Source organism: Bos grunniens, chromosome 22 (genome assembly GCF_055505025.1).
Source record: "Bos grunniens cultivar Pamir isolate PY7600 chromosome 22, Bosgru_T2T1.0, whole genome shotgun sequence".
NCBI lineage: Eukaryota > Metazoa > Chordata > Mammalia > Artiodactyla > Bovidae > Bos > Bos grunniens.
In genome coordinates this window covers 12750010-12772956 of record NC_141186.1, presented here as the reverse complement: position 1 = coordinate 12772956, position 22947 = coordinate 12750010, and the positions used below count along the sequence as shown (strand labels likewise).

Here is a 22947-nt window from a genome sequence, read left to right as displayed (position 1 = left end):
ACTTAACCATGGTCATGATGCTTGGGCAGCTGTCTTGCAGATATGAAGCAACCAGCAGAAGGTAAAATCTGAGAGAATTCTAGAGACACCAGTACTGACATTATGTCAGTGGCTGCTGCTGCTACTGCTGCTAAGTCGCTTTAGTCATGTCCGACTCTGTGCGACCCCACAGACGGCAGCCCACCAGGCTCCCCCGTCCCTGGGATTCTCCAGGCAAGAACACTGGAGTGGGTTGCCATTTCCTTCTTCAATGCATGAAAGTGAAAAGTGAAAGTGAAGTCGCTCAGTTGTGTCTGACTCTTAGCAACCCCGTGGACTGCAGCCCACCAGGCTCCTCCCCCCATGGGATTTTCCAGGCAAGAGCACTGGAGTGGGGTGCCATTGCCTTCTCCACCTTCCAACCTTCCCATTACAATACACAAGTAAATGGTACTAGATTATTGATCATTGAAAGCATTCCTATTGGGTGCAATACTAATGTGTCAGGCTTGCCACATATTTTCCAAAAACACAGGAGGGAAATGTACCTGCTGACTTTTTGTTCTACTTCTCACTGAATTTCTTTGCAAGATTAAATGACTGAGCTACTGGCTTCCAGTTGGGTTCAGCCATGGTGAGGCCCAGCAGAGAAAGGAGAGGGAAGAGAAAGAGATCAAGGCATTTAGTCCTTTGGTTTCCTGCCTGTGAGTCTCTGTGGGTTGGATGTATCCTCTAGTGGGGGCCACTGGTCTTCCCAAGGCAGCCAGCCTATCCAGTTCTCTCCCTTATAGTAACCTCCTGGACCCCACCTTCAGGCCTATTTGTAGTAACAGCTCTGCTGCTGCTCATCCAGGTTACTGTACCATCCCTTGGGGTGCTCCTACACCCATATGTTTGTAAGTAGTCCCTTTGTAAATAAGCTTTCCTAAAATGATACTGTTTTGAGTGTGCCATTATCTCTTGGTACGCTAACTGATGAGATTTAAAAGAAAACACACACACAACTTGCATCTGAACACCAACCACACACGACTGTATTCACAAAGACCAGCTGTCAGGCAACAATCTGGCTCCTGATCTCGATATGTGCAGAAGCAAATAGCAAGAAGAGTCAATGCCCTCCATTCATGCCTCTCCAACTATGCCTTTTCAGAAGACTGCGGAGACATGGACAGAAAGTAAAAGACACTGTTGAACTAAGTATGCTGGCTGTTGAGGGTAAGATATTCACATGAGGTTTTGAAATAAGAGATGAGATACAGCATCCCTTTGTGGTGCCGATAGCTCTTTGCTGTAGGTGGCTGGCTCACTCAAGAAGTATCTCAGTGGCACATTCAGATCTTGATTATCCTGAACCTTTGGCTTCAGGGCGAGACTATAACCATTTTTCATGTTGAGAATATTAAGAATTTTGTTGTTTTTTGTTTGTTTCTGGGGATATCAAGAATTCGAAGACAGAAGTATGGTGGCAAAGCTCAGCCCTTTGAGAATATGACTCTTTCCCTACATTTGAAGGTCTTCTCTTGGCAGAGAAATAAATCAATATAAAGGCAAGCAGTGGAAAAATTAAAAACAGACTATAAACCTTCAAATCATCAGACCAAAATACAAACACGTGTGCTTACACACACACACACACACATCAAAGAAAACAAAAAAAAAATACACATGTAAAACATAGAAAACAGAGGAAGCATTAAAATAAGAAACACAGCAGAAGATAACATAAGTAAGCATGAATGATACATGTTATATCAAGAAATGTAAATAAGGATAAACCCATCCTTTAAAAAAAAAGATTCTCTCGTCAGATCATAAAACAGCATTCTATAGAAGAGAGACATCTTTACCAAAGTAACTCAGAAAAGTTAAAATATAAACCAAGGTATACAAGAAAATACTGAGCTGAGACTACAGCATGACCATCACGCACGTGTGCTCAGTGGCTCAGTCGTGCTCAGGACTCAGGACTCTTTGCAGCCCCATGGACTGCAACCTGCCTGACTCCTCTGTCCATGGGACTTCCCAGGCAAGAATACTGGAGTGGGTTGCCATTTCTTCCTCCAGAGGAACAGTTACCATCAGCCAAGGTCAGATTCAAAACAAAATTGTTAAATGAGAGAAAAGGAAGTTAAACATGAGAGACATTAGAAATCTAGTTTTTGGAAATCTCTAGACACCAAATAGCATAGCTTCAAAATCAAGAATAGGATATGAGTTGAGAATAACAAAATACATACAGCAAATGCAAACAAATTTGGATAAGACACAAGTACATTTTAATCGACTTCATCAGCTCATGACCTAGTAAGAAACAAAAGATAAAGAGAAATGTGGGGAATCTGAATAGTAACTAGTAATTAAATATGATAGAACATGAGGTACAAAAATCTCAGATAAAATACTACCAAATATAAATTAACAATATCTTCAAAGAATCATCCATTGTATCCAAGTAAGTTCATTCTAGTAGTGCAGGTGGTTCAATATTAGGGACTCTGTAATAAAATTGACCATATTAACAGATCAAAGAATGGGCTTCCCTGGTGGCTCACTGGTAAAGAATCCACCTGCCAATGCAGGAGACACAGGTTCAGACCCTAATCTGGGAAGACCTCACATGCCGCAGAGCAACTGAGCCCATGCACCACAATTACTGAGCCTGTGCACTAGAGCCCAGGGAGCCACAGCTACCGAAGCCTGAGTGCCCTAGAGCCCACGCTCAGCAAAAGGAGAAGCCGCCACAGTGAGAAGCCCACACACCACAACTAAAGAGTAGTCCCCACTTCCTGCAACTCGAGAAAAGCCTGTGTAGCAACAAAGACGCAGCATAGCCAAAAATAAATAAAATTATGAAAATAATAAAAACAACTGGCTATTAAGTGTTAACCACTATTATGAAAAAAAATACATCAAAGGAAAACTGCATAACATCTCAATATGTGCCAAAAAAGGCATTTGAAAAATGTCCCATATTAATTCCTGCTTAAAACAAACAAAACCTTGGGAATTCCCTGGTGGTCCAGTGGTTAGGACTCCATGCTTTCACTGCTGCACCTGGGTTCAATTCCTCAGGGAGGTAAGCTCCCACAAGTCACACGATGTGGCCAAACAAAAAAATAACAAAACCATAACCGAATAGCTAAATTACATACAGATGATGTGACTGAAAAATGTACTACTGTTACAGACAAGAGAATTTAGGATGATAGCAGTTTACAAAGGTTAATATACAAAACTCAGTAGCCTTTCTTTACATACATAAAAAAAATACAACTTATCAGAAAATAGAAATTGCAGTTACAACGGCAATCAAAAAATATTCAGAACAATATTTAAAAGACATATAAGGGCCTTTATGAATATTATGCAGGGAACATTAAACTGAGCTTTTGAATAGCAAAACCCAATGTTATAAAAACATCAATGTTCAATTACTGTATCAATTCAATGTGATTCTAACTAAAATACAGGACTTTTTTTAGGGGCGAGCTTGTCCAAAAATGATATGAAACTCAAATGAGGAATTAAATAAGGAGCCTGGAAAGCCCTGAAAAAGAAATGTAATACGATGGGGTTACATCTATCACATGATAAAACACATTCTGAAATTATAATTTGTAAAGCAATTTGGTACCCAAAGATGAAACAGACAACCCAGTGGACCAGAGTAGAGAACCAGAAACTGATTCCGGAACATATGAGAATTCAATTTCTGTTTAAGGTGACATTTATAGTAAAAGAAAAAGGTAGTAGGAAAATTTATCAATTAGGGGAAAAAAAGAAAATGGAAACCCTATACAGTTCCTTAAAGTAGATTCCAAAAAGATAAATGATGTATAAATGTAAAATAAGATCATAAAACTCTAGAAAAAAAAAATGGGTGAATTTATCTGTAATATTATGACAAGGGAATGTAATACACAAACACCAGGATGCCTAAAGTAAATGTTTAAGAAATGCGACTACATAAAAATGTAAAACTTCTGTATGATAAAATACACTGTCAACCCAGTTAAAAAGCAAACCAGGATTAAGGGCCACATGTGTGACAGACAGAAGGGCTTCTTTCCCTAATCCTCAAAGACATAAAACAACAATACAAGTAAAGAATAGAAAACCGTGATTTAGAGGGAAACACAAATGGCTTATAAGAACCTCAATTTCACTCATAATTAGAGCAATGCAATTAAAACAGTAAGATCTCTTCTTGGTTTCTCTCATCAGATTGGCAGAGATCAATAAGTTTGATAACACTCAGTGCCAGGGAGGGTGTTGGGAAACAGGCATGCTCAAATACTATTGGTTGAGAGTAAAATTGGTGCAACTTTGGGGAGGGCGATTTGGCAGCATCTGTTAAAACCCTTTGACCCAGAACTCAACTGCTCAGATTTTCAATCCACAGATCTAAACTAAAAAGTCTTCCTGTTTAAATAAACAAGAATGTTGGAGAAATGTGCTTGAAGACAGTCCCCTTTACTTGGGTTTCACTTTCTACAACCTTAGCTCAGTGGGTCTCATCAGAATCAGTGGAGGGCTAGTTAGAACTTAGGTTGCTGGGTTCCCGCTGCCCAAGTTTCTGATGCAGTGGGTCTGGGGAGGACCCAGGAATCTGCATTCTTAACAAGTTCTCAGGTGATGCTGGTGGCTGCTGGCCTGGGAGTCACACCTTTAGCCTGTTACTCCTGAAGGTAATGTTATCTACCTCTGTGCTTTCATTCTGCCTGGTTCTTAACTTCCCATAAATAAACGGCATCATAGTTATTCTTCTTTGTGCTTGGTTTCTTTTACTTGACATACTGTTTTTAAGATTCATCCCTATCATTATATGAGGCCATTGTTTGATTCATTGCTGTGTACTATTTCATTGTATGAGAAATTGTAATTGTTTCTACTCACCTACTGGACATTTGTGTTGTTTCTAATTTCAAGCTGTTATGGATAAAGCTGCTGTAACACTCTTGTGTCTTTCAGTGGACAGAAGTGCTTTTTTCTCTTGGGAATATATGGAACAGTAGAATTACAAGATCATATAATTTAGTCTTAGTAGGTATTGCCAAATTATTTTCCAAACTGATTGTATCAATTCACTGTCACACCAGTGAGGTATGGCAAATCTGGTGAAATCTCAATCTTCCCACATTTGATACTTTTAAAAAAAATTCTTTTTTTTTTTTTTTTGAGCGACTCACACTTTCATAATATTATTAAGACTTATCAAAGCTGTTCATAGCTTATGGTGAATGATGTTGGATCCGTGGTCTCCAAAGAAGATTTAGCTTCAAGATCAGGGACAAGGCTTGATCATGCAGAGCTTTTGTGTGGCAGAAGTTTTATTACAGTGAAAAAGGACACAGAAAGCTTCTAACATAGACATCAGAAGGGGGACAGGGAGTGCCCCCAAATATTATCCTTTTAATCTTCATCTTTCTGATGGAAATGAATCAATTTTTTATTTTAAAAAATATTATTTAAGATGAGGTTTTTTATTTACCTAAAATTGGGTGGTCTGTGGATGCTGAATGTTTGAGAAACTTGTGGGACTCCCCTAAGTATTCAGAAATTCACTGAGGATGTGTGGGTATGTTTCTGCCTATGCATGTGCCATAGTCACAAATGGATGCTGCTCCAGACCCCACCCTCCTTGCCTTGGAACAGACCCTTCATTTCCCTACCAACAGGAAGAACTTACTTGTGATCCCAGAGGAAGATGTTTCTCATCATCAGCAAACATCTGGGGAACATCTGGTGAGCCCATCCCAGGACAGGGAGATGCTTTTCTAGGGAAAACACATCACTTATTTGATTCTTTTTATTCTATATTTTCCCTTATTTTTCCCTTCTCTTCCTGCCTCCCAAATCCTATCGACCATTGGGCTCCCTGCTCTAAGCCCTGACTCCAGCCCTTGCCAACCCCCTGCCCTGGTCTCTGTTCTATCTGGTTTCCCTCATAAACAGCTCAGCAGATGCAAACTGAGATAGCCAGAGACCCTCATTAACTCTAGGGCTCAACCCTGCCCAGTTACCTGATCAGCAGGCAGCATCTTCTAGAAATTAACTCAAGGAATGTTGAAGGTGATGGCGTTCTCAGGTCTAATGCCCCCACTTTACAAACTGGAAGACTTGGGAGAGAGAGAGAGAGACAGACACACACAAGAAAGGAGAACTCCTGGAAGAAACGATTCCTTGGGACCAGCAAGGTCTACAACCTAGCAGACATAGGAGACAGTGCAGCTAAATATTTGAAGGGGGTGGGAGTGGGTGGGTGGCCACACGCCTAGTAGCCCTAAGGGCTGAGTCACCTCCAGCAAAGGACACTCAGCTCTGTAGCTTTTCAACTCCTTCCAGGGCTGTCTCAGCCACACCGAGACTCCCCACTTCCAGCCTTGACCTCTCCTTGAGCCCCGGCTCTTGATAGACATTTACCCCATAGACAATCTATTCAATACCTTTTTTGTTCTTAAGGAGCACAAGCAGAAAGGATAGTCAGGTATGGTCCCTGCCCTCTCAATGCTCACAGACAACTCACATGGAAATGCATAAAGAAGCCATATATCTAAGTGGGTGCAAACCAGGCTGGAGATTAGCATCTTTGGAAGTTTAAATCAGGATGATCAGGACACACCCCAAGAACTGACTGCTGGCAATCAGGGCTGGAGTGCGGTTATCAAGGGCGTGGGTTGGGAGTGCAGAGGTAAGGGCAGAACAAACTTAAGAAGGTATAGAACAGAACACCGCGTGTGTAAATTAAAACTACTGTGTGGTTGTACCGATGTTACAAATAAAAAGACAGACTGACACACGTCAAAGACATGAAAATGGAGGCGCAGGGAAGGGAGTGGGGGGTGGGAGTTTGAAGAGAAAGAGGTGAGGCTGCAAAGGTGGGGCAAAGGCCTGCTTATTCCAGCTTTGTAGGCCCCGCGGAGTTAAGACTTCATCCAGAAGGCGCTGGGAAGTCAATGGAGGGTGGGCTCCAGCCATCCAGACATTTCTCCCTGCAAGCCCCCCAGGTAGGCACATTTAGGCATCCGAGAAGGACAGGGACCCCAGCCTCCCCCAAACTCCATTCTTTCTTGGCAAGGTAAAGGGCAGGCAGACCCTTCCTGACCCCCTCTATATTCACATCTGTGGCTACAGGGGTCCTACCATCATCTCTACCTCAGATGCCAGGCAGCCAGCACAGGTCACCCCCACCTGCAGTTAGGTAGAAAGGAATCCTGAGGGCTGGGCTAGTCCCAGACAACATTCATCTAGGACAGTCAGAGAAGAACCCAGAATGCAGCGGGAGCCGGACTGGGAGGGGGAGGGTCAGGCTCCCACAGAAGGCTCCCTGGAGGAGGCAGTTCGAGCTGAGAGACATTAAAGGAGATGGGATTCTGGTAAGCAGCAAGAGGGCCGGAAGGCGTTCCAGGCTAGAACAACACCTGCAGCAAAGATGCGAGGGGAGAGACGCTCAGGGCACGCGTGGTGGGTAGGGGCTGACCACAGCGGGTGGCCTTCTGGCCCAGAACTTGCTGCTCGGGCATGCACACACTTTCCCCGGTGCAGTAATACTGCGAGAGTTGGCCCCAAGTCAGGAAAGGCCTTGGCGGGAGCAGAGCAGGCAGTGGGCCATTTTAAGTGGCCAGGGTCTGGCTCAGAAGAAACTAGAGTTGTTTTTTTTTTTTCCAAGAAAGGGATCTGGTAGCGGTGGGGATAGTGTAGGCTGGTTCCAGAAACCCCTAGCTCAGGGCTTCTGCAGAGTCTCTGGCTCCTGAGCAGAGGTGAAGGTCAGGACCAAGGATGACCTGCTCACCCACCTCACCCACCTCTGGTTCTTCTCCAGATTATACTTTTCAGGCGGATCTGCGGGGAGCGGGGGTAGGGGGAGGTGGTAGGAAGGAGGGTGAGGAAGGAACTTTTGACGGGATTACAGTCAACTGCCTCGGGCGAGGTTGGGGTCAAGGCGTGTAAGGGCCCTGGGCTATGCCACCGCCCGGTGGCCTGACAGACGCTGCGCGCCATTCTGGGCCTCAGTCTACCGATCTGTAAACGGGGGCCGTAGGGAAAGGTATGGACCTTCCCGATCCTGCTCCGCCGGCGGGGAGCGTCGGCGACTCTCGGAACCTTCGCCGGAGAGGGCCGGGAGGAGGGCAGCGGAGGGGGCTGGGGGCCGAGAGCGTCCGCGGCGCCGGCTCAGGGTCAGAGTCCGCAGGGAGGCAGGCGACCGCTGCGCCGGCTCGGGCTGGAGCGGGGAGGGGCGGGGCCTCTGAGGCGGGGCGGGGAGGGGCGGGGAGGGGCGGGGAGGGGCGGGGAGGGGCGGGGCGGGGCGGCGGGCGGGAGGCCCGGCGTGCGTCAGCGCCGTGAGTCCCGGAGTTTTCCACTGACGAGGAGGGCGGAGCGGCGGGCGGGGCCGGGCTCAGCCAGTCTCCCGCCGCCGCCGCCGCTGCCGGACGCGCAGAGCGAGGGGCAGCTGGGCCGAGTGCTGCCCTCCGAGGGAGCTAGCGAGAGAGCGAGCGAGCGCGGGGTCGCGGCGCAGGGGGCGTTCCCGACCGGGACGTGGGTCGCGGAGTTGCCCTTGCCCAGCGTCCGGACCTCAGGTCAGTACCGGGGGCTCCGGGCCGGTGGGACAGGACTTTGGGGAGGGGGCGTCCCGCATGGAGGGCACTGCCCCCAGCCCCTGACGTTTCTCCCTCGCCACTTTGAGAGGGCACCGGCGCGGGGACAGCCCGGTCCCGGACGGCGCGCCGCGGCCGGAGTCCGGAGCCCGGGAGACGACAGTCGCAGGTTTTCTGCTGCCCTCCCCCCGCCCCGTCGCCGGGACCCCAGGAGGTCCCGGCGCCCCGACCGCCGGGCGGGTGGCGGCCGAGCCGGGGTTGCGCGCGGGTGGCGGGGTGGCGGCGGGCGCGCGTCCGCGGGTGAGTTCCCTTTTGACCCAGTTGCCTGAGAACTTTTCAGAAGTTCCTCGCGTGGCCGGAGCAGGTGACATTTGTCGCCTTCCTCCTCGGGCTCCCCCCGGGGGCGGGTGCCAGGGCTGCGGCGAGTGCCCGGCGCCCGTCAGGGAGGGAGTTGGAGGGATGATCGAGGAATGAGGCTCCGTGAGTCACGGACCCCGGCAGGCGGGGAGGGGGAGGAGGAGGGATTGTGTCGTACGCTCACCTGTTCGTCAGTCACCGTCACACGCAGAGGCCACCGCTGTGAGTCACGGGCGCAGCTAGCCGCGGGCACCCTCGGGCACACGTAGGCTTCTCCCACTCAAGTCTCCCTCCCCAGCACCTGCTTCCTCCCGGTCCTCAGTTTCCCCTCCCCGGGGCCCCTTCCAATGGCAGGACACTGTTGAGATGCCCACACCACGGCAGCCGTCACACACTTAGTCACTCCGGCTCCCCAGCGCGTCACACACACAGCCCACACTCCTGACACAGAGGGTCCTTCCCTGGCTCCCCTGCCCACCCGACACCTCCACTCAGATGTCTCACAGCCCTCTCAAGCAGAACTCATCCCTTACCCCAAATCCTCAACATCACTGCCCTTTTTGTCCCCACCTCCAGAAGTCACCAGGTTCCCTTCCCCTTTCTCCTAAGCCTTTGGCTTGTCATCTCTAACCCACCTCTGGCAGCTCCGTCCAACCCGTCACACCCCCTCCTGTCCACCCCCTCCTGTCCCACCCCCTCCTGTCCCACCCCCTCCTATCCACCCCCTCCTGTCCCACCCACTCCTGTCCCGTGCTGAGCCATCTTTTTAAAATGCAAATCTGCTATTGTCACTCCCTACTTCAACCCTTCAGTGGCTTCCTGTGCCCTTAGGCTAAAGTCTGCCCTGTCAGCCCTGGCTCCCAAAGTCCCCTCCCAGGTAGCCCCTTCCCCTCCATCTCTTTGCCTCTTGCTCCTCAAGTCCCTCAGGGTTCCTATGCCCCCCTCTCTCTGGAACTTTTACTCCATCCTACCTTTTCCTCCGAGAGACCTGTTTTCACTCCGAGCTGTACCCCTTCCTGGCCTCCATTCCAGCACTCAACAGGATTCATAACTCATTTTTCTATTCCCTAGTAAACTCAAAGCTTCCAGGAGGGCAGTATTGTCTGTGTCTTGCTCCCTGTATTCCCAGCGCATGACACAGTGCTTGGTATGTCATAGGCACTCAATAAATATTTGTTGAAAGAATGAATGGATGAATGGCAGTGAAGGGGGCCTTGCTTAGGTGGAGGATGCAGTCTCTGTCAGGTGCAATTCCCCTTCTGCAGGAGCAGTTGCCTCGTGTAGCCAGCAAACATTTGGCGCTGCCTCCCCAGTGCCAGGCCCTGGAGGCCAAGGCTGAGGAACTGTCCCCTCCCCCTGGGGGATGGGTTGGGAGGGGTGGGGATGTACGGGCCTTCTGCTTGCCCTCTCTGGGCTGCCGTGGCTGTTCTTCTAGCCAATACCCATGGGGGTGTGAGGTGCTCAAAGGTGTCCTCCCCTTCTCCCAGGAAGTACTTCCTGGGGGCCTGGGGTCATGTGACCCCAAGTATTGGGGAGAGCTGGCCAAGGCCTGGGGCTCTGAGGTTAAAAGACACATTCTTCAGATTCCTGACAGAGGGTGGAGGCAGCTGAAGGTGCCCCTTTTCCAATACCAGCTCTGACTTGGGACTGGAGCATTGGGACTGCTGAGGTCGAAGAGGAGTTGGTGTGACTTTTCAGAAGCCTGGGGATTCCCGCCCCTTAAACAGCCTTTGTTTGCTTGGTATCCAGGGTGAGGTGGCCTTCCCTCAGTTCACACAGTGTGGCCTGAGTGTGTAGATAATTGTGGCGAGGAGGGAGGGAGGCACCGCCCCCACCCCCCACCCCCCAGTCCTGGACTGTCAGCTCCTGTGAGTGGTGACGGCAGGGAGGGCCTGATTCTCAGGGCCCAGGCAGATCCCGGAAGAAGCCTGGTTCTCTTTGATTCAGGGTCTGTCTCCGGGGCTCCTTGGGGGTGTGGTATTTCTGTCTGGGCCAGCTCCTGGGAATTGCTTTTCCTTCCTCCAGGACCCTCGGAGGGGGCTGTGCTCACCCTGGGAACAGTGCCACGGTCGGTAGGGATCTTGATTCCTGGGTAGCTGTGGAGGGCCCCTCCCCCACCCTCTGACTCACTGTCTGACACTTTTCTTGGACTCTTCCACTATCTTTCATTCCTTTTCTGACTTGGCCTCTCCTTGTCTCTGGCTGAGTCTTTTGGTCTCATCTGCCTCTGTCTCTCTCAGCCTTTGGATTCTCAGGTGGGGCGCCCGAGCACAAGATCCAGGGGCTCCTCCTCACCGCCACCCCGGGTCAGGGAGGACGTGAGTCCCCATTTCCAGGTCTGCAGATTTTGCTAGGTGCTCCTCACTAGGAGGTGCGTCATGGCTATGGCTCCCCAGTGTCCCCGTCTGCGTCCCTGGAGTTTACAACCCTCTCCCCTTAAGCTCCCGTTCTATAGACATCCCTGAGACAGAGCCACGGTGTCTGGCTTGAACGGGCTTCCCTAACACTCTTTCTACTTGTTTACTATTGGGGAACCTCCTGAGATGCCTGTGTTGGCACTTGCTGGCAGCAGGAGCTTCCTTTTCCTGCCCTCGGAGCTACCCCCTCCTGGGTGCTATTCTTGCTCAAACCCGCAGGCTGGGGGATGGGCATGTCCGCCCTCACCCCTGCCCCAACTAACTGTGACCCGAGCAGGAGGAGGGCACACTGACCAGTGGACCCCAGAAACCTCATGTGCCTAAATCGTCCCTCTGTGTATACTGCAGTGCCAGCCTGCCTACCTCCGATGGTCCTCAGGAGCCTTCTCTGTGCCAGACTATTCCAGGCACAGGCACAGTGCCGACTAGCAGAGAGGCCTTCAGCCCTGCACGAGGGAGATGAGCAGTGAGGTGGTCACGGGAAGGAGCCATAAGGGCCTTGATGGGGGAATCCCATGGTTCACGGAGGCCCAGAGAGGCATGTAGTGGGGAGGAGGAAGGGTGTCAGGGAGGCCCTCTGGGAGATGACTTCTTAAGGGGATTGAGGCTGGGTTCCAACTTGTGCAAAGGCCAGGAGTGAGAAGGTCATGCCTGTTAGGGCAACTGCAAGTTCAGCTGGAGTATAAAGTGAGGGGGTTGGGAAGAGTCTTGCATGAGTCTGGGGGCTAGGCATACTTCAGCCTCTTGGAATTGCGGACTTGATCCTAAGGGGGCGCCCCTTAGGGAATGATTCTCTGCATGGAGATGGTGGGCAGACACTTGGTTTAATAAGATCATTCTAGCTCCAGGGTAAAGAGTGGCTGCAAGGAGAGGGCAGGAGACGGGGACAGTATCAGTGGGACAGAGACGTAAGGGTAACAGACTTTCAGAATTGAAGGTGACGTGTGTAAAATGCACACAGTAGATGAATCTTAGGTGTGCAGTGAGATGTTTTAGTGGAACCGCCACCCAGACAACACAGAACACTTCCAGACACTACTACCCCCTCCCGGCCCTGGGAAAATTCCCTCATGACTGTCTCCAGTACATGCCCTTTTCCACCCCCTGGGTAATCACGATTCTGACTTGTATCATCACCGATTGGGTTTGCCTTTTCTTCAACTTCATTCACATGTAATCTTGTTTCTGGCTTCTGTCACTCACCATGCTATCAGTGAGAACCATCTGTGTCGTGTGTATCCAGGAGCTCGTTTTTTTTTTTTCCCCCCTCGGTGTAGAATGACACATTCAGCAAGCATTTACCACTGTTCTAAGAACCTGACATGGATTGATTCACGTAAACGTCCCAACCCTATTCGGTTGTAAGACAAATTGAAAACCCAGAGAAGTTAAGGAACTTGCCCAACATCACCCAGCCAACTGATAGCCACTCCAGGGTTCAAATGTGAGCAGTATGGTTCTGGAGCCGAGGTTCTCTTCACACTCTGCTGGGCAGCCTCTGTGATACCTGCCATGTCGGTGCCTGGCCTTGTGTGGATTGAATGAGCTAATGTGTACTTACAGGACTGGGTGACTGGATGTGGATGGAGGGCGACAGGAAGGAGTTGAGGATGACTGCAGGTTTCTGGCTTGAGTAACTGGGTGGGTGGCAGTGCTGTTACTAAGATAGGGAACACAGGAAGAGGAACAGATGGCATGGGGAGGTGGGGAACAGAGACAAGGGGTTCGATATGGGGCCTGCAGAATTTTATGTTTCTAAGGGGTGGCCAGGCAGAGACCAAGTGAGCATTTGGTTTGAGGGAGTCTTTGGCTTAGGTGTGTGACTAGGAAGACATTCAGCACCCTTTAGGCAGCATCTGGAGTTGGGGAAGAGATGGGATCTCACAGTGGGATTGTGGTAAGGACAAGATCCTTGGGTGTGGTTTGTCGTGTGTGTTTCTGTGTCTGGGTGCCTCTGGGTTCTGCGCGTGCGCTAGCATGCGTGTGTGTGTGTGTGTGCGCGTGCGTGCGTGCGTGCGCGCGTGCACACATGCATCTACCTCTGGGCCATGAGTTCCCCCATCTCCTGGGAGAGTCTTCAGGTCAGCTGAGAGCTGGGTTGTTTTTGTTTGTGGTTTGACCCTGGGAGAGGTGGGGGGGTGCCAGGCCTGAGAAACTATCTGCTGAGAAGCCCCCGGAAACACCTGTGCGTCCTCTTCCCCTGGGCTCAGCATTGTTGGAGGGTTGGCAAGTCGCGGAGCTTGGGTTGGCAAGTCGCGGAGCTTCTCTTGCTGCTCTGGTGCCTGTGAGGAGAGGCTGTCCCTGGGATGAATTTTACCCAGTAAGTTGGTTTGACAGCACACTGCCTAAGTCTGGGATCCAGGGACTTCGTGGGAGGCTAGGCCAAGGGGTGTTTCGAAAGGACACCTGAGCAGGGGAGATTGCCAGCCTTCTGGTTGGCTTTTCCTGTTCGCTGTCGTTTCCTGTGCTGCGGTGGGGGAGGGGCTCCCAGCACTGGGGCCTCTGCGCTGCCGTTTCCCCTTCCTCCTGGTGGCCTCCTGGGGCCCAGCCCTGAGTGCTCACTGGGTATCTGGGCTCAGCCCTAAGGACCAAGTCCTTTGGGGATTCTCAAACAGTGGGAGAGGCTGTCAGGAGAAACCCCAAGTCCCCTTCCCTCACGTGAGGCCAGCCAGGCTGTGAGAATCTCTGGTTGCTCTACTGAGGAGGGCTGAGACCCTTAAAGGGGAGACACAGCCAGCGGTGTGTCCTGGGGTGCTCCAGGTCACCCGACTGCAGACAGGAGGAGCATGGAACCTCAGCGTGGCCGGTCAGTTGCACTCCAAGAGGGTTTTTGTTTTTTAAGGGCAGAGTATACTTTCCTTTGAAAGTTAATTCAAACAGGGTTAGAAATTGGAGTGGAAGGCAAGAAGAAGGTGAATTTTGAAGATCAAACAGGAGATATTAAAGAGCCACGAAGCCCAGGTGGCTCTGGTCCCACAGTCAGGCCTGGAGGTAGGGGACTTCTCCTGTGGGCGGGGGTTTCTAAGGGAAAGTCTGAGCAGCTCCATCACAGGAAAGTTGTGTGTTGGAAATCAGGGGTGGTGTCCAAGCCAGCCTGTTCCCTGGAGTGCCCTGGTCGGCCTGGCCCTGAGTGAGGGCCTGTCACCAGTGTGTGCAGGGCGGCGTGTCTGTGGGTGTGCTGGGAGGGAGGAGGGGGAAGCAGCCACTGTACAAGGGCTGTGCAGGCTGTCGGCATGCACCCGGCCTCACACACACAAAGGCACACAGATGCAGCCGTGTGAATCACCCAGCCAGTGAGTCAGCCCCCGGGATTCCTGCGGGGGAATGAGCGAGGCCAGGCTGAGGTCTGTCGGCCCATCTGTTGGTCTGGTGTGTGTGTGTGCGTAGGTGGGTTACAGTAGGTAGTAAAGGGGAAAACTTCGTTGGTGCAAGTCTGCAAGCGCCAGGGTGAGGGTTTGAACCTCAGGGCTCCATCCAGTGCAAGGCAGCCTCCTGGAGTCCTGGGCATCCTTGGGGGGGGTGGTGGGAGAGGCGATGACTGGGCCTGGGTGCCCACCTCCTGCCCTCAGGCCTGCACCTAGAGCTCTCCCGTTCTCATTCCAGGCTGGCTGTGCCCAGGCCCCAGAGCACCCTTGCCACCATGACCGGGCTGCTGAAGCGGAAGTTTGACCAGCTGGATGAGGACTCGTCCTCGCTCTGCTCGTCCTCCTCCTTGTCCTCCTCGGGCCACCACTCCCCTTCCTGCTCCCCCAGCTCCTCGGTTTCCCCGGCCTGGGACTCGGATGAGGAGAGCCCTTGGGATCAGCTGCCCTTGCCTGACCGTGACTTCTGTGGCCCCCGAAGTTTCACTCGTGAGTCTCTCTGCCCTGGGTACCCCATCGCACCCCTCTCTCCTTCCTCAAGATGAAATTGGGGGCGGCCCTGATGAAGTCGTCCCGGCCTCTGGAGGTTGTGTGCCCCCCGGCTTCAGCTTCCCTGCCTGCTCCCCAGCTCATCCACTTCCTGTCCTACAGAGGTCACTCGGGAATGCCGGCTCCAGCGGCATTCACCTTTGACCTTGGGACTCTCCAGCTTGGAGTCATCACGTTCAGGGCAGGGCTCCTTGGTGGCCCCAGGGCCTTCCCGCCCAGCTCTGCCCCTCAGTTCCAGTTTCGTTTCTCCCAACTGGCTCCCTGTCCTCTAGCAGCTGCCCTGCCCAAGTCCCACACCCCATGCTTCTGTGCTGCGGGGCCTGTCAGGCCGGTCCCTCACCTGGCAAAATGCTGTTTGGCTTTGCTTGAATGCAGTGAGAAGGTTTTTTCCCCAGTTTGTTTTTTAAGTTTACATGATTCTGATTTCAAACTGACAAAGAGGCCCTAGAGTGTTTCTCCACCTTATTTGTCATTATTGCACCCCCTCAACACCAAGGAGCACATGGAGACATTTCTTCTCTGATGACCCCACCGTGATGTCTGAACACCACAGATATGTCTATTTATGGACTATATGCAGAGCTGTACACTATACGTGAAAAAGTATAGTTTTTAGCAGATACAGTCTAATAGTACATTAACTGACTCAAGTACTATGGGTTTACTGTAGAAATACAAGGATGCTTTAATACTGTAAAATCTAATCATATAAATTTACCAAATGACTGTGTCAGAGGAGGAAAAATATGAGAGCTGCTGTTTGATAACATGTAATATTCCTTCTGGCAAAAGGAGAAGAGGATAGCAGAGGATGAGATGGTTAGATAGCATCACTGAGTCAGTGGACATGAATTTGAGCAAACTCCAGGAGATAGAGAAGGACAGGGAAGCTTGGCGTATTGCAGTCCATGGAGTCGCAAAGAGCTGGACACGGCTTAGTGACTGAACAACAACTACAACAACAATATTCCTTCTAGAAAAAACCCTTAGTATGATAAGAATAAGTAAATTCTGCCCTAAATGATAAAAAATACATGTTTCAACCCAAAACCATGTATTAGGATTGACGAGGAAACAATGGAAACAGCCCCACTAAGTCAGGAACCAGCTGGGGGCACTGTCTGTCACCACCGTTTGTTAACATCATTCAGGAAGTGCTAGCCAATTCAGTTAGTAAAGAAAATGAGAATTAAATACACTAGATTAGAACAGGCAAAAGGCCATGATTTGCAGGTGGTCGACTACATGATAAATTCAAGAACAGGTATATAGAAAACCTATTAGGAGGAAATTCCCTCAGATAGCTGGGTACAAAATTAATATTTAAGTCTAAATATATAGCATCGCCAAGGTTTGATGGTAACTTCTTATGGTTCAAACTAATAAAATCAGTAGTATACAAATATATGTATCGAATATGCCAATACATTGCTTACTAACTGACATACTTAATAACTTATAAACAGTAGTAGACCTTTCTGAGCTTGTTGCAAAATGCAGAAGTGATAAGGGAAAAGCTTAATATACTTTTGATTTCATAAACCATAGAAATTATTTTGTAAAACCCCACAAGCAAAAATAACTAAAATATTTGTACAGATAGGTTAGACTGGTTCAGTTCAGTTCAGTTCAGTCGCTCAGTCCTGTCTGACTCTTTGCGACCACATGAATCGCAGCACGCCAGGCCTCCCTGTCCATCACCAACTCCCGGAGTTCACTCAGACTCACGTCCGAGTCAGTGATGCCATCCAGCCATCTCATCCTCTGCCATCCCCTTCTCCTCCTGCCCACAATCCCTCCCAGCATCAGAGTCTTTTCCAGTGAGTCAACTCTTCGTATGAGGTGGCCGAAGTACTGGAGTTTCAGCTTTAGCATCATTCCTTCCAAAGAAATCCCAGGGCTGATCTCCTTCAGAATGGACTGCTTGGATCTCCTTGCAGTCCAAGGGACTCTCAAGAGTCTTCTCCAACACCACAGTTCAAAAGCATCAATTCTTCGGCGCTCAGCCTTCTTCACAGTCCAACTCTTAACATCCATACATGACCACAGGAAAAACCATAGCATGACTAGACGGACCTTTGTTGGCAAAGTAATGTCTCTGCTTTTGAATATGCTATCTAGATTGGTCATAACTTTCCTTCCAAGGAGTAAGCGTCTTTTAATTTCATGGCTGCAGTCACCATCTGCAGTGATTTTGGAGCCCAGAAAAATAAAGTCTGACACTGTTTCCCCGTCTATTTCCCATGAAGTGATGGGACCGGATGCCATGATCTTCGTTTTCTTGAATGTTGAGCTTTAAGCCAACTTTTTCACTCTCTTCTTTCACTTTCATCAAGAGGCTTTTTAGTTCCTCTTCACTTTCTGCCATAAGGGTGGTGTCATCTGCATATCTGAGGTTATTGATATTTCTCCCAGCAATCTTGATTCCAGCTTATGCTTCTTCCAGTCCAGTGTTTCTCATGATGTACTCTGCATATGAGTTAAATAAGTAGGGTGACAATATACAGCCTTGACGTACTCCTTTTCCTATTTGGAACCAGTCTGTTGTTCCATGTCCAGTTCTAACTGTTGCTTCCTGACCTGCATACAGATTTCTCAAGAGGCAGATCAGGTGGTCTGGTATTCCCATCTCTTTCAGAATTTCCCATAGTTTATTGTGATCCACACAGTCAAAGGCTTTGGCATAGTCAATAAAGCAGAAATAGATGTTTTTCTGGAACTCTCTTGCTTTTTCCATGATCCAGCGGATGTTGGCAATTTGATCTCTGGTTCCTCTGCCTTTTCTAAAACCAGCTTGAACATCAGGAAGTTCACAGTTCACGGTGATTAATGTCTAACATATATACAAAGCTCCTACAAATCAGTACTTTAAGAACTATAGAGGGACTTCGGTGGTGGTCCAGTGGTAAAAACTGAGCTCCCACTGCAGGGGCACACGTTCAGTCCCTGTCTGGGACTAAGATCCTGCATGCCTTGCAGCACAGCAACCCCCACACCCCCAAGAAAAGAACTTTAGAAAACAACGAAGGGGACCTGTAAATGGCTTCTAAAGACGGGAAAGACGTTTAATCTTAACACATGCTCTCATTTGGACTCCTAAATAACAATGAGCCAGTGTCGACACAGGGTGATGTTGGACTCTCACCAGCACCAGTGTCAGCCAGGCTGGCCTAAACTCAGATCCATTTCTCTTCTGGGTGGGGTGGGAGGGTTGTGAGCAGAGATGGTTCAGCATCACTTCCCGGGGGTTAGGCCCTGCTTCATGGAGAACTAACGTCTGCCCCTCCCCTGCCTGTCTTCTAGCCCTGTCCATTCTGAAGCGGGCTCCCCGGAAGCGCCGAGGCCGAGTAGCCTTTGATGGCATCACCGTCTTCTACTTCCCGCGGTGCCAGGGCTTCACCAGCGTGCCCAGCCGTGGCGGCTGCACCCTGGGTATGGCCTCCCGCCACAGTGCCTGCCGCCGCTTCTCCCTGGCTGAGTTTACCCAGGAGCAAGCCCGGGCACGGCAAGAGAAGCTGCGCCTACGCTTGAAGGAGGAGAAGCTGGAGGCACTGAGATGGAAGGTGGGGAGACCCTCTCCGTGGCCTTCGCCCTCGGGCTGCTCTAAAGTCCTAGCCTTGGGGGGGATAAGGGTCATGGTGGTTGCCATATTGCTTCTTCTGTATTTGGGAGGCCCATGGGGCTGACTGATTTGATGAGAGTCTGCTGCAGATTTTCTCTAGGCAGATGGGTATAGAAGGGCTCCTATTGCAGGGCCAGTGGGCGTGGTACCTCAATCTGCCTGACCTTACTGGGGATGGGGAGTAGATGGGCCATAGGGGCATCAGTGTATCTGTGTGTCTCGGGGAAGGGGTTTGTCCATGAAGTGGGGAATAAGGCAAATAGGAACCGTCTTTCTGAATGCCCTGAGGGCGTGTTCTTGGCTGTCCCATTCACTACGGCATCCACAATGCCCAGCCCAGAATAAATACTCGGGGGCATTTATTAAGTGACCGAAGCTCTGGGGTCATGTCAGCCTCTCACGTCCCTCCTCATTCCCTGGACACAGCTCTCGGAGACTGGGGTGCCCAAGACGGAGGCCGGCCTGCCGCTCACTGTGGACGCCATCGATGACGCCTCTGTGGAGGAGGACTTGGCGCTGGCCGTGGCAGGCGGCCGGCTGGAGGAAATGACCTTCCTCCAGCCCTTCCCGGCCCGGAAGCGACGGGCTCTGCTGCGGGCCTCTGGTGTGCGGAGGATCGACCGAGAGGAGAAGCGAGAGCTGCAGGCCCTGCGCCAGTCCCGGGAGGACTGTGGCTGTCGCTGCGACAGAGTCTGTGATCCCGAGACCTGCAGCTGCAGCCTGGCGGGCATCAAGTGCCAGGTACTGGGGCTCGGCGGGGCTGGGAAGGCAAGCCTGGGTCGGGGACTTCTCCGGGCTCCACCGGATCTTCACTGGAACCTCTGTTTTGCTTTACAGATGGATCACACAGCGTTCCCCTGTGGTTGCTGCAGGGAGGGCTGTGAGAATCCGAAGGGCCGTGTGGAATTTAATCAGGCTCGAGTTCAGACCCATTTCATTCACACACTCACCCGCCTGCAGCTGGAGCAGGGGGCCGAGAGCCTTGGGGAGCTGGAGGCCCCAGCCCAGGGTGGCACTCCCAGCCCCGGCGAGCAGGTCTTGGCCTCTGCGTTCCCCCTAGCCAAGCCCCCTGTGAGCAGCGAACTGGGAGACAACAGCTGCAGCAGCGACATGACCGATTCATCCACAGCCTCAGGCACCAGCGAGGCCCTGGATGGCCCTGCCCGCCTGGCCCTGCCCGGCCCTGGCTTCCAGCCTGGCGTGGATGATGATGGCCTGGCTCGTATCCTGAGCTTCAGTGACTCTGAACTAGGTGGACACGAGGAAGAGGAGGAGGATGGGGGTGTGGGCGGCCTGGACAATCTCAGCTGCTTCCACCCAGCTGACATCTTTGGTACTGGTGACCTCACTGGCCTGGCCAGCTGGACCCACAGCTATTCCAGTTCCAGCCTCACGTCAGGCATCCTGGATGAAAATGCCAACCTGGATGCCAGCTGCTTCCTCAATAGCGGCCTTGAAGGCTTGGGCGAGGGCAGCTTCCCTGGCCCCTTGGTGCCAGCCAGCACGGACGCCGGCCAGAGCAGCTCAGTGGACCTCAGCTTGTCCTCCTGCGACTCCTTCGAGCTGCTCCAGGCCCTGCCAGACTATAGTCTGGGGCCCCACTACACCTCCCGGAAGGTGTCTGATAGCCTGGACCACCTCGAGGTGCCCCACTTCACCTTGCCTGCCTTCTCTCCCCCTGCGGATACCAGCACTTGCTTCCTGGAGTCCATCATGGGCTTGACTGAGCCCGCTGCCGAGGCCCTGGCTCCCTTTGTGGATGGCCAGTTGTTTGAGGACACCACCCCGGCGTCGCTGGTGGAACCTGTGCCTGTGTGAGGGTTAGGGTGCCTTTTCCTGGCCCCAAGAACCCTGTTGCTGCTTTGTTGTAATTTGGGGGCTCCCCAAGGTCTGTATGTAATGGTCCCCCGTTGGCTGGCTCCCATGTGGGCACTCCTACTAATTTTCATGCAACACTCTGGATTGATTTATTTATTTTTGTAACTTTCTATGCTGAAGTGGGGAGAGGGGGGCGCTTCCCCTTTCCGTTGCCCGGCCCCCCTATGCCCACACCTTCTCTTCTACATCCATGGCACATGCCAGGAGTGAGAAGAAGTGTGGCTTCCCTAGAGCTTTGCAGACTCCTTGTCCATCTTGTATGATGTTCCTAAGCCCGAAGACAGCCACCTGAGGCTGACATCAGCCACCTCTTATGGTTTCTTCTGCCACCCTGAGCCCTAGACTCATGGGTGACTGGATCCTCTGGACTGTGAAGACTATAATTTATTTCCCATAATTTATTTGGAGACTAGGTGGCTGGCGAGCAATGCTGGTGTCGGGGGTGGGACACAGGACCCTCTCCGCCACCTGCAAAGTCCCTTTGCCTGATAGTCCTGCAACCCTGCCCTTGCTGGGGCTTCGGTGTAGACCAGGCATGGGTTTCCACCCTCCGTCTAACGTGCAGCAGCCCTGCTCTGGATGGCTGAGCGAGTAGGGGCAGGGGCTGGGCGGGGCTGGGCCGGGCTGACCAACCGTGACCAAAACCGTCTTCTGCTCCACACATCCCCGCTCCTTCCTGTCCTCTGCCCATCTCTCCCTCTACCCCCGCAAAGGCCGCAGCTTTTATTCCAAGGCTGTAAATGTAGGAGGGGGAAGCAGGAGGCCCAGAGAGGGTTAAGGGGCTGCCTCAGGGCCCACAGTAGGCCCTGGACCACTCAGGGCTTTCCGGGCACTGCACCCCAGCCTGGTCCACCTGCCCGCACCCTAAGGCCAGTTGGCCAGGGGCGAAGGGGGCTCCTTATGGCTTTCCTGCCCTTTGTTTGCTGATGTTGGATTTTGTATCATAATTTCTGTATTGTCTCTGAGTATTAGAACTATAATTTATTCATTTTTCCTCTGTGTCTGTGCCAAGAAGCCCAGGCTCTGGGCCTGCCCTCCTGCCCAGCAGGCCTTGCCAGCCTGCGAGCTTGTGGGAACACCTTGTACCTGAGCTTATAGGTACCAATAAAGAGGCTCTATTTTTAACAGCGTGGTCTGCATTTGTGGAGCTTGGAGCACAGGTACACAGGAGGTGGTGAGGTGGGAGAGGGAGGGGGAGACAGGCCCTGCAGGGCAGTATGGACATGGAGGCTGCATCGGGGATAGATATGGGGGACACAGGCCCTCTTTCCAGGCCAGCCAGTCAACTCAGAGACGGAAAGCCAGCTAGAAGAGGCTGGCCAGGCAGATGAACCCGTCTGAGGGGTCACCTGGGTGGTGGTGGGGAGCAGCAGCAGAGCAGTCTTTTGGGACCGGGCTGTCTGCTTGGGACAGACACACCCACACCGGGCTGTGCCCAGGCCCTGAGGGTGAAGTCATCCCCTCGAGGTGAGGGCGGGCAGTGGGATGTGGCCGGCGCAGGCCCTGTGTAGGACTGAGTGGCAGAGGTCCCCAGGGGCTTGAGCACCGGAAGCTGCAAAACGTTCATCTGCACCAGCCAGACCTGTCTGACCTGTCCCTGGGAGCCTGGGCCAAAGGCCAGACGAGCAGGCTGCGCCCTGCCCCAAGGAGCCCCAGTCTGGGGGCTGGAGGAGCAAGGCTGACCTCAGCTCTAGGAATAATGATGATTTATACAAGTGCTGGACAGAGGAGCCTGGCGTGCTGCAGTCCATGGGGCCACAGAGAGGTGGACACGACTTACGGACTGAACAACAACATAAGCGCTGGGAGGGGGCACCCAAGAGGCCTGACCTGGTTTCCTTTTTCTTGCTCTCATCCTCTGCCTCTGGCCTGTGTTGGGCTCCCCCTATTTCCTCTCTATGGTTTACAGTTAAGAGTATGGACCCTGAATGCCGGGGTTTGAAACCCTGCTGTTACACTAACTAGTGAGGTGACTTATGCAAATTACTTCCTGTCTGTGTGCCTGGATGTCTCCCAAACTGTCTAAATAATAACGTTACTCACCTCACAAGCTTGTTCAGTTCATACATAAACCGGCACTCACGGGAGCGCCTGAACTTGCAGGCCTCTGGTGCATATCTGTGACTTTCCATTCTGTTTTCAAGTGTCTACCTCTCCTTCTGTAGGTTTTATTCTCTTCTGCCAGT

At 51.6% G+C, this 22947-nt stretch overlaps 2 protein-coding genes and 1 long non-coding RNA gene across 6 annotated transcripts in view; 1 reads left to right on the top strand and 2 right to left on the bottom strand.

Annotated features, from left to right (window-relative positions):
• Positions 1-2235: 2235 nt before the first annotated feature.
• On the bottom strand, positions 2236-8170 carry LOC147348056 (uncharacterized). Of its 2 annotated transcripts, XR_015150952.1 has the most exons (3): positions 6006-8170; positions 5672-5759; positions 2236-3529 (listed from the first exon to the last, which is right to left on the bottom strand). It is a non-coding gene; the product is annotated as an uncharacterized LOC147348056 (long non-coding RNA). The 2 variants fall into 2 exon arrangements; XR_015150951.1 differs by lacking the exon at positions 2236-3529 and having other exon boundaries at positions 5295-5759.
• A 243-nt stretch (positions 8171-8413) lies between these two features.
• CSRNP1 (cysteine and serine rich nuclear protein 1) lies at positions 8414-21886 on the top strand. The gene is made up of 5 exons (XM_086365989.1): positions 8414-8558; positions 14954-15201; positions 18565-18824; positions 19310-19624; positions 19721-21886. The coding sequence occupies exons 2-5, from the start codon at positions 14991-14993 to the stop codon at positions 20699-20701; spliced, it is 1767 nt and encodes a 588-aa protein (XP_086222115.1). The 5' UTR covers positions 8414-8558; positions 14954-14990; the 3' UTR covers positions 20702-21886.
• Positions 18909-22947, bottom strand: part of TTC21A (tetratricopeptide repeat domain 21A) — a 40604-nt gene continuing 36565 nt past the window's right edge. For all 3 annotated transcript variants that reach the window (XR_015150934.1, XR_015150937.1, XR_015150935.1), the window contains one exon: positions 18909-19761. The gene's annotated coding sequence lies outside the window, so the exon portion shown is untranslated. The remainder of the gene's footprint in view (positions 19762-22947) is intronic.

Coding starts and splice junctions, on each gene's coding strand:
- CSRNP1 (XM_086365989.1), top strand. CDS start 14,991: ATGACCGGGCTGCTGAAGCGGAAGTTTGACCAGCTGGATGAGGACTCG. Junction 15,202..18,564: donor TGGCCCCCGAAGTTTCACTC/GTGAGTCTCTCT, acceptor CCTGTCTTCTAG/CCCTGTCCATTCTGAAGCGG. Junction 19,625..19,720: donor TGGCGGGCATCAAGTGCCAG/GTACTGGGGCTC, acceptor TTTGCTTTACAG/ATGGATCACACAGCGTTCCC.